The following is a 16,116-nucleotide window of genomic DNA, read 5'->3' on the forward strand; positions in this document are numbered from 1 at the left end:
GATCTTAGTCTACTTAGGTAGATAAATATTAACTCCCATGGCTTCAGTCATCATCTTTTTGCTGATGACTCTCCTATCCATGTCTGCATCTTGCTTGATTATTAGGTAAATGATAGCCAGGACATCTGAAGTAATAAAAATCATTGAGATAGTAAAAAACATGTGGTTACTTTGAGCTGTGGCATTTGATGTGGGAAAAGCACTGGATCAGTCACTTAGAAGGGTTTCATTTATTATTACCCTAGGTTTTACACTGCCTGTAGGACTCTAGCGCAGGAAGAATGCTGTCTACAAATCTGAGATTCTCTTTTAGGCTCAGTGACTAAGTCACTTTTTTATTTTATTTATTTATTTATTTTTGGCTGCATTAGGTCTTTGTTGCTGCAGGCGGGCTTTCTCTAGTTGTGGCGAGCGGGGGCTACTCTTCATTGCAGTGTTCGGGCTTCTCATTATTGTGGTGTCTCTTGTTGCGGAGCACGGGCTCTAGGCGCGCGGTCTTCAGTAGTTGTGGCACGTAGGCTCAGTAGTTGTGGCTTGTGGGCTCTAGAGCACAGGCTCTGTAGTTGTGGCACACAGGCTTAGTTGCTCCGCAGCATGTGGGATCTTCCCAGACCAGGGATCAAACTCGCGTCCCCTGCATTGGCAGGCGGATTCTTAACCACTGCGCCACCGGGGAAGTCCTGACTAAGTCACTTTTGACTGAATTTCCTTCACTAAATGTTTGCTGTTAAATTAATTTTAAAAGATTAATAGAAAAATTTGTATGAAAGTAGTTAGCTACCTTTATTTATAGTTAAAATATTATAACACAATGGAAATGAGTTGGGGTGACCATATACCTCAGTCTTCCTGGGATAACCCCAGTTTATATGTTGTCTCAGCATAATGCAGATAGCACCTACTTTTACTTTCATAACTGTCTCCATTTATACAGTAGATTGTATGGTCACTCTAAAACCATTTTTCAAGGAAAACCTTTTTTCAAATACATATTTGTTATTATGCTTGCTATTTTTAAAAATCCTAATTTTTCCTTACTTCTTTACAGTCAGAGATTGACAGAATACAAGTATCTCTGGAATAAGACTCTTTCATTACTTACTTTTAGTAAAAGAGAGCTAACCAGTATTAAAAATGAAGTATATGATAATTTTCAAAACTGGACTTCACTGAAAGGAGAAGTTTTTCTACAAATTAAATCCATAAGTGAAACAGCCTTGACAGGTTTGTTATATATGTTTAGAACATAATCGTCCTTTTTTTGGTAAATGGTATATCATAAGTCATGAAATAATGATACTTCATTTTATGTGATGGGAATTATGATTAATTTTAAACCTGTTATTTGTTAGTATACTAGATGACCACTAAGATCTATTCCATCCCTGAAATTTAATAATTATAGGCCTGATCTAAGATAAGCTCTGATACATCAATCTTGAACTGTGACCAGAAGTCTGATTATTCCTGTTAAATGTACAAATTTGTATTTTAAAACTTTTTTTCTGTTAATGGCTGAGTAGCTCTAATTAGATCAGATTTCCCACAGATAACAACTATAAATTCTGAACAAAGTACCTACCTAAAAACACTGGAGAGTGACCAAGACCAAGCACATGGAGGGAACATAAGAAAAATTGAAAGAAGGCCTATTACTATTTGAAAAAAGCCAATCTAAAATGGTTATGTACTGGATGATTCCAACTGTAATATATGACTATTCTGGAAAAGGCAAAACTATGGAAATAATAAAGAGGTCAGTGGTTGCCAGGGTAGGAAGGAAGGATGAATAGATAGAGCATGGAGTATTTTAGGGCAGTGAAACTATTTTTGTATAGTGTAATGGTGGATAGGTGTCTTTATACATTTTGCCAAAACCCATAGAATATACAATGCCAAGACTGTACCCTTAATGTAAGTTATAGATTTGGGATGGTAATGATGTGCCAATGTACGTTCATTAATTGTAAAAAATGTACCACTGTGGTGCAGGATGTTGATGGTGGGGGAAGCTATGCATGTGTGGGGGGCAGGAAGTATCTGGGAATTCTCTGTACTTTCTGCTTAATTTTACTATGAACCTAAAACTGAACTAAAAAAATCTATTATTTTTTTAATTGAAAGAAGGGGATAGCACTGGGTGAATTCCCTGTTTGTTGTTGTTGTTTGTTTTGGTGTTTTTTTATGGCTATTAGATTGAGGGCAGGGTACAATCTATTCCAAGCAGGGAAGCTAGAACTTTGATAGAAATCTATAGTCTTTTTGGCTTTAAGACTGGGGGGCAGAGATCAAGGCAGTCCCAGCTTTGAGAAGTGAGAGGATATCCTCGAAAAGAGATAGAAAGTGAGAGCTCAAATTACGCATATAAACTCTTCCCAAATCTCTGGCTTATCCCTAAAATACGTGTGTACAGGGAAGACTCTTAAGTAGCTCATCTAAGGCTAAAGCAATTGACATTACCTGCTACCTACCCTAGGGGAAACAGTCATTAGTATATGAGTTCAGCCAAGTTAACTACCTGTTAAAACAAAGCAATACCAAAAAAAAAAAAAAAAAAAAAAATCAATACTCTAGAGGACCATAACAGAATCCAGAGTCTCCATAACATGACATCCGCAATGTTTAGGATACAATCCAAAACTACTTGAACTGGAAAGAAACAGGAAAATGGCTTCTATTCAAAAGAGTAGACAGTCAACAGAGACCAACCCTGAGGTGGGCCAGATGATATAATTAGCTGACTAGGATTTCAAATCAGCTGTTAACTATGTTCAATGACATAGAGGAAAATAAGCTAATAATGAATGAAAAGAGAGAAAATCTCAGCAAGAAACTATTAAAAATTGGAAAGTCAAGAATTAAAAAATACAATATCTAAAATAAAAATTTACTGGATAGACTTTTATAGCATATTGTGATTACCAAAGAAAGAATCAATGAACTTTAAGATAGATTAATAGAAATTATTCAATTTGAAGAAGAGAGATAAACACTGAAAAAAGTGAACAGAGCTCCAGGGAAGGGTTAAAATGTACCATAAGTAATAAATATCAGTAAATATGAAACTCTTTTTTCCTTTGAATTGAAAAACTGTCTATGATCATTTAAAGTAAGAATTATAATATTATATGGTGGAGGTTATAAAGTATATTGATTTAACATATGACAGCTAGAGCATAAAGGACAGGGGGATGGGGTAATAGATCCATATGGTTGCACGCTTTTTGTATTTTATGTGACATGGTGTAACATTCATTCTACGTAGACTAAGAAATTAAGGATGTATAATCCCTAGAGCAACCACTAAAAAAAATACAAAAAGCTATATAAAAAGCTAATAATAATGGAGAATTAACATCATCTGACTCTAAGATTTATTATAAAATCACAGTAAACAAATCAGTGTAATACTGGCATATGGATCAACAATAGATCAATGGAACAAAATAGCCTTGTAAATGACCCCTGTTGATAATGCTCATTTCACTTTTGACAAGGCACCAAAACAATTCAATGGGAAAAAGAAAGTCTTTCAACAAATTGTGCTGGAACAACTGAATAGCCATATAGGAAAATATACCCTGACTCCTTAACTCCATAAAAATTAATTCAGGATTAGTCAGAGCTAAATTTAAAAGCTAAAACAATAAAAGGAGAAACAGGAAAATATCTTCATGAATTGATAGTAAATGAAGGTTTCTTGGATAGGACACAGAAGTAAGAATAACAAAAGAACAAAAATTGATGAATTAGACTTAAAGTTTAAAACTTCCGCTCATCAAAAGGTGCCATTAATAAAATGAATAGGTAAGCCACAGACAGAGAAAATATTCCAAAACTCTGTGCCAAAGGACTGCTGTCCAGGTTACATAAAGAACACCTACAAGTCAATAGTAAAAGGACAAGTGATCCAACCAAAAATGGCCAAAAGATTTGAATAGACACTTTACAAGGAAAGATACACAAATGGCCAAAAAGGACATGAAAAGGTGCTCAGCATTATGAGTCATAGGGAAATGCAAGTTGAAACCACAGTGAGATACCAGTACATACACACTACGTTGGCTAAAATGAAAAAAAATGACAACAGCAAATTTTGGTGAGGAAGGAGGGCAACTGGAACTCTCAAACAAATTGGTGAGAGTATAAAATGTTACAGCTGCTTTGAAAAAGGATCTGACAGTTTTTTAATAAAACTAAAGATACATCTGTCTGATGTCTCTGAAATTCTTCTCTTTGGAATTTACCATCTCCCCCAAATGAAAACATATGTCCATAAAAACATTCAGCAACTTTATTCAAGCTTTATTCAAAATAGCCTTAAGTTGGTAAAAGCCCAGAAGTACATCAGTAGAATGGATTATCAAAAAAACGGCTGAATAAACAATGGAATATAGAATGAACTACAGTAATGCAGTAACTTGGATAAACATCAAAAATATTACGCTGCCTGAAAGTAACCTTACACAAATAATGCACATTGTAAGATTCCATTTATATGATGTTCTAGAATAGGCAAAACTAATCTATAGTGGGAAAAAAAACAAAAACAGAAGTTACCTCAGAGGGGAGGATTGACTGGAAAGGGGGCATGAGGGCACTTTCTTTGGTGATAGTAATGCTCTCTATTTTGATAGAGGTTTGGGTTACACAGTGGATGTATTTTTCAAAACTCATCTGTTGGTACATTTGAGATTTATTCATTTCTTTGTGGGTAAATTTCACTCAAAAATTAGAAATCTATATTGAATGCTAATTAACAATGTGCATGCTGAAGTATTTAGGGAGTCAAATATATTGACTTATCTTGAAATGCATAAATATGTAAGATGGTTAGAGGAATAACTATGTTATAAAGCAAATATAGTAAAATGTTAATTGAAGAATCTAGGTAGTGTGTGTATTTGAGTTCACAGTACAGTTCTTCCAACTTTTCTGTATATTTTAAATTTTTTATAGTTAAATGTTAGAAAAAGAAAGCATTCTAACCTTATAACTTCAGTTTCCTAATTTTATTATATAATATGTGCCTTTAGAAATGAGTTGTATATGATAATACTCTTAAAATTTTTAACTAATTTTGAGAATTAAATTTGGACAAATACAGATGAATATTATAACAACCATGTTTTCAACTGCAAAAATTGTTAATTTTTAATACTTTGCCTTTAAAAAAAGTGTCTTAGTTCAGCAGACATTGAATCAAGGGTATAACTGCAGGTAGTTTATTTGGGAAGTGAAGGTCATGCAGGTATAGGGACAGAAAGGCAGCCAATAAAGGTTGCAGTATTGCAGTGGGCAACTGGAGCTTAATCCCATGAGGAAACTGAGAAATGGTTTAAAACACATGCCTCAGAATTCCTCACTCAAGGAGTGAGGGAGCTGGACATCAACTCCCAAGAGTCATTGGTTAAGGGCTGCTCCCAGACAGTGTAAACTCCTTGGCACCTGTAGTCTGCCATTTGGTGGGAAGTGCTACTTTCTGCAGTTCCAGGGAAAAGATTCCTCCAGCACAGAGATGCAAATAGTGGGAACTGGAAGTCGGTAGAAGAACATTGAAAGGTTCAAGGGATATGGGCGGGTCACTGACAATGCCCACTACAGTTAATAATACAGATATACTCTATTTTATGCATCATTTCCATTATTTGAACATTCACATGTATCTTTTGATGAATATATGCCTTTGTTTCTTTCCAGTAACTACCTAGGAGTAGAATGGCTGGGTCTTATGGTAGGTTATATTTAACTTTTTAAGAAACTACCCAATAGTTTTCCAAAGTGGTTGATCCTTTTAAATCCCTACCAGCAAAGTATGAGAGTTCTAGTTGCTCCATATCCTTGTCAACACCTAGTGTTGTCAATCTTTTAAATTTTAGCCATTTTAATGGGACACATATAGAGGATATTAATCCACATTCAAATCACTTCTCAATAACTTTCTCATTTTTGAGTGTCTTGTCACATCTTATTATAGAATATTTACCTCATGATGTCAGTAATGATGAACTCAGTCATACCAGAAGAGAAGAAGCATCAGCTCTACCTGTTTTTGTTTTCATTTTTGTTGCATTATCAGTATCTTCCCTAATGCATGATTTCTTTGGGGGAATCTTTTAAGCTAATTGTCAACTTTAGGACTTAGTTTAGGTAAACCACAGAGGAGCACATAGACTGAAATATGTCACAATCACAGAAAGAGATAGAAAAGCGAGGAGGTACTGACAACCCCTCTGCATGGAGGAATATTACTCCTTCCTCACTTTAAAAGCTCAGTCACTTTATTCTCTCTGAATGTGACCCATATAATATAAGGCCAGAGGGAAGTACTGCAGGTACATGAAGGGGAGGTTAGCTAAGGGTCTCCCAGAACAAGTAGCTGACCTTTCTTATGACTTACGTCTTGGTTCAGATGTCACCTCTTCAGAGAGATCTTTGCTGGCCATCCTAGTTAAAGTAGTCTTCCCTTACACTTCTCTATCCTATTTTTCTGTTTCATTTTTAATAACATTTATCACTGTCAGAAATATTCTTATCCATTTACTGATTTATGTGTTTACTGCCAGACTCCTCACACTAGGCTATAATCTCCAGGAAGACAGGAATTTTGATGGCTTTGCTGAATGCTGTCTTCCTAGTGTTTTAAGAGAATTTTGCCTGTCACAGGGTAGGTGCTCAGTGAACATTGTAGAATTTAAATGGAAATAAAGGGCACCCAAATTTTAACCCAGATTAAATCTGATAATTTTTATGTTCCTTTTTAAACCTCTGAGTATTTTCTAAATGTTTTTGATAATGCTCACTTACTACTTCTATATCTAGGGAGAGAGAGTAAGGAGAAAGGAGAGGCTTTGTTTATGAGTTGCGTGTGCCTGCAGCCATGGGTTACTATCAGTAGTAAAATTCTCAATCTGATTTTTAAAGCTTGTTTGAAACTTATTTTTTGAACTTTAAGGAGGGAAATGCAAAACTTGATAATTCTTTTTTTCCCCTCAAATTCAAATGCCTTTAAGGATTTTTCTGACTATAAACATAAAACAGCCTCAATGTTAAAACATAGAAAATACAGAAAAAGAACAAGGAAGGAAGTGAACATCATCTACAATCTCAATACACAAAGATATCTGCTGTTAACATTTTGATATAGAACTTTCTAATCTTTATTTTTACTGTATAGATATATATACTTAATAATATATCATGTAAATATACAGTCATGCCAACTAACTGTGTAAACTATTTTGACATAGCATCTCATTGTAGGAATGTATCTTAACTTATTTAACTGGCTTTCTATTTGTGGACATTTAGGTTGATCATAGTTTTTGCTTTTATAAATAAGGTTTCAGTGAACATCTTTACTCATGAATCTCTATGATCTTGTCCCATTTTTTTTATTTAACATAGTTAATTCCTAAAAGTGGTATTGAAGAATCAAGTAGTATTACATTTTACATTTTATCTAACATGAGAAGACAGGAGGTAGTTTTCAACCCTTAACTTTAACATTTACCATTATAATAAATCATATTGCTTTTATATCAGAAGTGTGAGGGCTTTGTTTGGAAGTTACACAGTGGTGATTGCAGAAGCTCAGAGATGGAAATACATACACAAGGACAGTATATTTAATTTCCAAGCAAGAGCTTAGTGACCATAACAGTTGGGGTGTGTGAAAGTGAAGCTATATTATTGTAAGGGTTTTTCCCGCTCTTTTTAAAAAAATTTCTTCTTACTCTATGTTATCAGCACAATCGAAGCCTCAGGGCACATATATACAAACATGTACCAGTATATGCAAAATGACAAATATGCTGATGCTTGCCTTTTTATAATCTCTGATCAATTTGAGCACACTTTAAATTTAGCAGCAGTTCTAGTAAATATATAAACATGCCAATTTCACAATATAGAATTTTAAATAAATAATCTTTATCTTAAATTTAGATTCAGAGAAAATAGAGTGTAATACTTTTGAAGGTTAATTCTTATAAAGCTTGAGTAACTATCACACCTGCACAAAAAGATGACCAAAAGCCTAGGAAGTATATAGACCTACATTGTCCAATATTGTAGCCGCCAGCCACACAGAGCTATTGAGCACTTTGAATGTCGCTCTAGCCTTTCTTTGAAATGGTAGTATTTTGGATATGTAGAATTAAAGCACACTGTTAAAATTAATTTTACATGTTTCTTTTTACATTTTTAATGTGGCTACTAGAAATTTTTAATGTATATATGTGGCTTGCATTGTATTTCTATTGGACAATGCTGGTATAAATAGTGAAATGAACTTTTTATACTTTAAAGCTGTTAAAATGTTATAATTTTATTTTGGTTTATTTCCTATTTACAAAAATTATAAGGGCTTAATGTCAGTTATAATGACACCCTTATATTTTGTTACTGTTTCTTATTTCTAGTTTGTTGTCTTGACTATTCAATTAAGCTTTTACCTAAGTTTATTAACACTAACTCCAAAATATATCTGTACCCCTATGTTCATAGTGGTATTATTTACAATAGCCAAGACATGGAAACAACCTGTATCCATTAATGGGTGAATGGGTGTGTGTGTGTGTGTGTGTGTGTATATATATATATACACACACACAATGGAATATTATTCAGCCATAAAAACAGAAATCCTACCATTTGGGACAACATGAATTGACCTTGAAGATGTTATGCTAAGTGAAACATTAGGATGGCCAAAAATTTCATTCGGGTTTTTCCGTTACAGCTTATGGAAAAACCTGAATGAACTTTTTGGCCAACCCAATAAGTCAGAGAAAGACAGATACTGTATGATCTCCTCGTATGTAGAACCTAAATAAATAAATAAACAAACAAGAAAAACTATACACCAGACTCATAGAAAAAGAGATCAGATTTGTGGCTATGAGAGGTGGAGGTGGGGGAGGGAGAGGGGGAGTTGGAGTAAGGTTGTCAAAATGTACAAACTTGCAGTTATAAGATAAATAATTACTAGGGACATAATGTACAACATGATGACTATAGTTAACACTGCTCTGTGATATATAGGAAAGTTGTTAAGAGAGTAAATCCTGAGAGTTCTCATCACAAGGAGAATTTTTTTTCTTTTTATTGTATCTATATGAAATTATGGGTGTTACTAAACCTATTGTGGTAATCATTTCACACTCTATGTAAATTAGACCATCATGGTGTACACCTTAAACTTATACAGTGATGAATGTCAATTATTTCACAATGAAATTTTAGAAGTAAATATATATGTATATATATTTATTTAGACCCACACGAATATGCCCAACTAGGTTTTTTTTTTTTATTGAGGTATAGTTGATGTACAATATTTTATAAGTTTCAGGTGTACAACATAGTGATTCACAATATTTAAAGGTTATATTCCATTTATAATTATTATAAAATGTTCACTATATTCCCTGTATTTTACAACATATCCTTGTAGCTTATATGTTTTATACAGCCCAACTCGTTTTTGACAAGGGTGCACAAGCACTTCAGCAGAGGATAGCCTAGCCTTTCAACAAGTGGTGCTGGATATCAAAAACTTTGATCCAAACCTCACACCTTATAAAAAATTTAACTCAAAATGGATCATAGACTTAAATGTAAAATATAAAATTATTAAACTTTTAGGAAAAAAAGAAAATCTTTGTAACCTAGGATTCTTAGACTTGAACTTAAAAGCATGATACATAAAAGGAAAAATTGGTAAATTGGACTGCAGCAAAATTAAAAACTTTTCCTCTGCGAAAGACCCTGTTAAAAGGATGGAAAGGCAAGTTACAGACTGGGAGAAAATGTTTGCAAAGCACATATCTGACAAAGGGCTTGTATCTAGAATCTATTTTTTGTAAACTCTCAAAGTTCTACATCAAAAAATAGTGCAGTTAGAAAATGGGCAAAATGAATGAGCAGAAATTTCATCAAAGAGGATATACAGGTGGCAAATAAGCACAAGAAAAATTTGTTCAATATCATTAGTCATTAGGGAAATGCAAATTAAAACCATAATGAGATACTACTGCATATCTACTACAATGTCTAAAATTTTAATTGAGCAAAGCAAGTGTTGGCAAGGATCAGAGAAACCAAATCAATATCGCTGGTGGGAATGTAACATGGTACAGCCATTCTAGAAAATAATTTTTCAATTTCCTCTAAAACTAAAAAGGCACACACTTACCACATGACCCAGCTGTTGCACTTTTAGGCATTTGTCCCAAAGAAATGAAAACCTAAGTTCATGCAGATACCTGTACATACACGTTCATAGCAGCTTTATTCATAATAACCAAAATTGGAAACAACCCAAATATCCTTCAGTGAATGAAGAACAAACTGGGATACTACTCAGCAATAAAAAAGGTACAGATTATTAATACATGCTCAAGGGACTATGCTGCATGAAAAAAATCCAGCCTCAAAAAGGTTACATGTTATATGAGTCTATTTATGTAGCATTCTTGAAATAACAAAATTATAGAGAAGGAGAACAGATTAGTTGTTTCCAGGGATTAGGGATGGTGGTGGGAATAGGAGTAGGTGTACTATATAGGGGTAGCAGGAGGTAGCTTTGTGGTGATAGAATAATCCTATGTTTTGGTCGTGTTGGTAGTTATACAAAGCTACATATGTGATAAAATTGCATAGAGCTGTGCACACACACACACACACAGAGAGAGAGAGAAAGGTGTGTATAACTGGTGAAATCTGAATTAGCTCTGTGGATTATACCAAGAGCAGTTTCTTAATTTTGATAGAGTACTGTAGTTATACAAAATGTCAACATGGGGAGAGGAGGAATAAAAGCAGCACAGGACCTTCCTATACATTTCTTTACAACTGCCTGTAAATCTCTAAGTATTTCAAAATAGTTTTTAAAAAAGTAACCTATATAGTGTTTTATGACTCCTTCATTAAATAATAAATCTAGTGTTTCAGAGTTTTTTAATATTATTTTATATCAGCTTGCCTTGGTAATAAGGTTATAGAAGCTTCCTAAAAACTTAATGATATAACATAATTTTAAGTTCATTGACTAAGCTAACAGGACTAAGAACAACAGAAAAATTTTATCAAGGCAAAAAAATTGATTGTATGAGATTAATACTAATAATTATACTTGCATCAGCTAGCAAATTCTGTCACACTTACTTTAAAAGCTAAAAACATCTATTGGCTATAAACTTTGACAATATTACAAACATTTTAAATAACATACTTTTTTTCAATACTAGCTTTTATTTGTTATCACATGGATATATCCTTATGGTGTGAGTTGATTCTGCACGGCATAGTTCTTCGTTTGAAAAGTTGATGTAAAATAAAACTTGAAACATTTTTCTAAGAAGTAAAATAAACTCCTAATTCCTCTATACTAACTCAGTTGTTTTCAGTTTTCAATTTTATCTTCTATACTCCACATGCTCACCTATTTTTGCATATTTATAATCACAACATAAACGCCAATAATTATTCTAAAATATAGCATTATGGGCTGAAATGTGTCTCTCTCAAATTCATATGTTGAAGTCCTAACTCCCTGGTACCTTGGAATATAACTATATTTGGAGTTAGGATTCTTAAAGAAACAATTAAATTTAAACGGGTGGGCTCTAATCCAAAATGACTGGTATCCTTACAAGAAGAGGAAATTTAGAAACAGACACACACACAGAGAAGACAATGTGAAGACACAGGGAGAAGGCGGCCGTCTACAAGCCAAGTAGAGAGGTCTGGAACAGATCTGTCCTTTATGACTCTCAGAAGAAACCAACCCTGACACCTTGATCTCAGACTTCTAGCCAACAGAACTGTGAGAAATGAATTTCTATTGATTAAGCCACCCAGTCTGTGATACTCTGTTATGGCAGCCCTAGCAAACTAATAAATGTAGTAAACCCCATATACACTGCACACATTATTCAGATACTTTAAAAGATTTTCACATTAAAATTAATTTACATTTAAAATCAAAGTCCAAAATAGGAAGGAAGTTTCTAGAAAAATGCATTGTTTAATATTTTCTTGCTGACAAAGTATGCTGAATATTAAGTAGAAGATACAAGTGAAGTATTTCCTAGTCTTCTAATTAGTGGTTATCAATTTATGTAATCAATATTTTTAAGTCTAACTTTTCATAGATTAGGTTTTCTCAAATCAGAGCATAGCTATTTTAGTAGAAGAAATTTCAGAAAAAAATAATATTTTTACCAAGGCAGAATATTTTAGCAAGCATAGAATCAATTTGCTTCCACTCTCAAAATAACTCTTGACCGAATAGCTCTTGAACTTTTAAAATTCAAGTTCTGAATTAGGTTTAGAAATGTAGTCCACATTTTTTTATAAAATTGATGAAATTGGGGATAGAATAGGCCTATTTGCTTATCCTATTAAAAATGTTTCCTTCTTTTAGATGTGTGTGTTTACTGCCTTATCAAGTCTTACGTTAAATAATTTGCAGCTCAAAATGCTTGCCTCTGAAGTGAAGGGAGAGTTAAGATAAACACATATTTAGGATTTTCAGCTAGTGGTATATTAGAAGCTTTGTGCAATAATGCCTTTACTCATTTAGTAGCTATTTATTGAGCTTCTGTTAATTCTAGAATGTTGTGGCAGAAATTATGGGAGGAATAAAAAATGAATGAGATATTACCTCTGGCCTAAAATAACTTACGGTCAAATAGTAGGTCACATGTATGCATATGATCAGTGCCATAGAAATAGTGTAACTGGCACAAGTTACAGACCTGGTCAGGAAAGATTTCCAGGCAGAGATAGCCTAAGAGCTGTGGTAGGTCCAACGTATGAGGCTAGGAGGACCTTCTTCATGGGGCGGTGCAAAGACAGGGAGAGTGTATGGTGGGTACAATGACCAGAATAGGTTGATCGTAATTTATGAACCCAGATTGGGACACATAAGTGGCAATTATGAGGTTGTATTAATGATGAAAGTAGGATTAAGTATTTGACACCAGGATTGCCATAGGTACAGGGGATATATAATTTGCCAAGGGTGAGTTAATTGACCCCCATTGATTTTACTCTCCTATTTCCATGTTAGAAACCTCCTGTTAAAAATCTTACTGTACTTTTCCATGTGTTAGAATATATTTCACAAATGAATTTGTATTGCAAATTCTTATGCTTTTAATGTCAGATAGAAAGTGACATTGACACAAGGAGTTATTTTAGAGACAGATAGTAGTGTACACTAAGAGAGTCAGCCTGTGAACCTAAGCAGTACCATTCTGGCAAACGATAAATAGGTCACAGCATGTGTGCACTCCTCTGCAGTGTCATTCGGACTTAATCATAGACAGATATGGTTACGGTAGGTAACAGTTTATTCAGCCATAAGAAGCTACCATTATGGCTAGAAAAATTACCCAGGAAGACTTCTTGGGCCTGAAGAAAAATTGCAACCTCCTTATTTTCTTTAACTACATAAAAAAAAAATTCTACTACTGTGTTAAAAAATTCTACTACTGTGTTAGTAGCTTTCCTCACACAAATGGGAACATATCCATAAATTTTTAGAAGCATATAGCTATTCCTAGGGGAAAATATTCCCATATAAAGGAACCATTGGAATATAGTAGACCCCCACTTATTTGATCCATGCCAATTTATTTCTCTAGGTTTTCCATTTTGAGTAGGAATTAAAGGTGAAGATGGTGGCAAGACCCCTTGTGTTCATGCCCTAGGTCTACCTTAAATGCCACTTTCTCTTCCAGATGTACTTTCTTCCCACAGAAAGGCATTTTGCTTTTCTCTCCTTAGACCACATTCCTGATCCTACTCATCACCATCCCTTGGGGCATGCCCTCTTCTCTGTGCTCTGTTCAGCGTACTGCTTTACTTCTCCTGTAACCATTTACTGGCCATATTGCCTCTGCAGCCATGTCTATCCCATGGATGTCTACTTCTGGTCTTCGCTGGCCATGTGGCTACTATTTCTGCTGTGATGGCTCCAAGACCAGTAAACCAAGCCAACCTCCTTTGACACCCAACAACACACTAAACCCATCATGTAGTCCAGGATGAGCTAAGCAAGGAAGAAATGCCAAGTGAGCTCTCTGAAAAAGCAGACTGTCCAGATTTTCATGTAGATCACATCCTCATCAGTTCAGTTAATTGTTGTACAAATTTTATAGTATTTTTATTGCATGTGTGTTTGTATATTTTAATGGTGGCTTAAGGCAGCAGTGCTGAAAACACTAAGCAAAGGAGACCTTGATAATTATCATTCTGAAGGATAAAATGTTCCATGAATTTCTCACAAAATTATATAAAATTAGCACATTTAAATCTACATAATGCTGTGAAGACATACTGTTATTAAACTTAATCTAAGTAGATAGAATAATGAGAATTGATTGCTATGATGAAATTCTGCCCTTATTTTGAGGGGACAGAGTGTTATTAGAACCATTAAGATATATTAGCTAATACTTTCTGCCCATAAATTTATTAGTTTTAGACACTACATCCTTTTATTTCTCTCCACCCCTACCACCTTTCTTCATAATTTGTATAGAATATGCCCTAGTTATCTCCTAGAAATTCTTCCCAACCAGCTCATGCTAACACATTTAAATTTACTTTTCTGAATCATGTTGCCAAGAAAACAATTTAATTTCAATAAAACCCAGAACATTACATGGATATTATTTTATTCATTCATGTGAGTATTTAAAAAGCAGGCAGGATTGCCATTTAATACAATTTAAACACTTAAAAAAACTACTAAAAGGTTTCATGCATCATTTAGCAATACAATCCTTTTTTCATTTGTTTTTCAGAATAACTACTAAATTAAAACTTAACTTTTTTGTTAGGTGTCACTATACTCTCAGAGAAGTCATGTTGGCTTTCAACTATTCATTTTCTAAAAGAAAATAATCATTTTTAAAGAAATGTTTTATGATCCAGTGTTATCTATTTGTAAACTTTGAATTTTCTTTACAGAAATAAAGATGCTAAATAAAAGTTTGACAGTGTCCCAGAGAAATAACGTATGCCTTGAAGAGGAAATGAAAAATCTGAAACTGTTGTCAGATGCAGCCATATTGAGATCTCAGCAAATTGAGACATTCAAACAACAGGAAGTAAACTTGCAAACCAGATGCCATGACTTGCAAAAGGAAGTACTAGGTAAAAGAATTATTTTTTGCTGTTAGCAACTAGACATAATAAAGTAATGTCTAAATTTTTATTTCTCTCATGATCACAACAAAAATCTTGTTTTAACTAGTTTATGTTGTAAATATGCCTAATTATTAATAACAATGCCATAACTGTTTCTGTGATAAATGTTTGCTATCATCCATTCCTATTCTGCCATTTAGAGTGGCAAGTATTAAGTGAATATATTAAAGACATTTCAAGTACAAAGTGAGATTTCAGGAAAACAAAGTAGAATTTTCTTTTGTATATCATTATTCCCAGTGGATGGTGGTTTAGAGTACTGAAGGAAAATATAGCATATGCTGTTATATAAGGTGATTCCAAATTTTTAGGCATTTCTTCATTTTCCCAAATGAAAAGGTTAAAAATTATGTTTTGGAAACCTTGGGCAAGGTTTTAAAATTTTTACCTTAGAACAATGAGTATGTTAGCAGTAAGGCTATGGGGTTTGTACTTTTTCCTGAAGGCAGTAAGGAATCTTTGAAAATTGGTAATCAGGAGAATGATATAACACAAGCAGTGTTTTAGCAAAATTAAGCTACTATCAACATATGGAGGTGTTCCAAATATCAAGAAATTGGAGTCAGGTAGCCATTTAGAAAATATCATTGCTGGTAACCCAGTCCCTAGACTAACCATAAGAAACTGAAGTAGGGTAGAGAACTAACATTTTTTAGGTCCTAATGTGTGCTAGAAACCATGTTAGCACTGTACATAAATTACTTCTGTCACTGCTCACAATGATCATGAATAGCAGGTATAATTATCCCATCTTACAGAGGAGAGAATGAAGGTCCAGAGAGGTAACATACTTGTTCCCACATAGCTGGTAAATGGCAGGGAGTGAAAGCAAACCTAGTTGGACTCCAAGACTCATGCTCGTCCCACTATGTCTCCTTGGCCCTCTCCATG

General features: G+C 33.9%; 1 protein-coding gene across 1 annotated transcript in view; it reads left to right on the forward strand.

Annotated features, from left to right (window-relative positions):
- LEKR1 (leucine, glutamate and lysine rich 1) overlaps positions 1-16,116 on the forward strand; it is a 336,798-nt gene that overhangs the window by 129,588 nt on the left and 191,094 nt on the right. The window contains exons 8-9 of the mRNA XM_067737845.1: positions 1,049-1,224; positions 14,986-15,171. Coding sequence (XP_067593946.1) covers positions 1,049-1,224; positions 14,986-15,171 — 362 coding nt within the window. The remainder of the gene's footprint in view (positions 1-1,048; positions 1,225-14,985; positions 15,172-16,116) is intronic.

This window comes from Pseudorca crassidens, chromosome 5 (assembly GCF_039906515.1).
Source record: "Pseudorca crassidens isolate mPseCra1 chromosome 5, mPseCra1.hap1, whole genome shotgun sequence".
NCBI classification, from domain to species: domain Eukaryota; kingdom Metazoa; phylum Chordata; class Mammalia; order Artiodactyla; family Delphinidae; genus Pseudorca; species Pseudorca crassidens.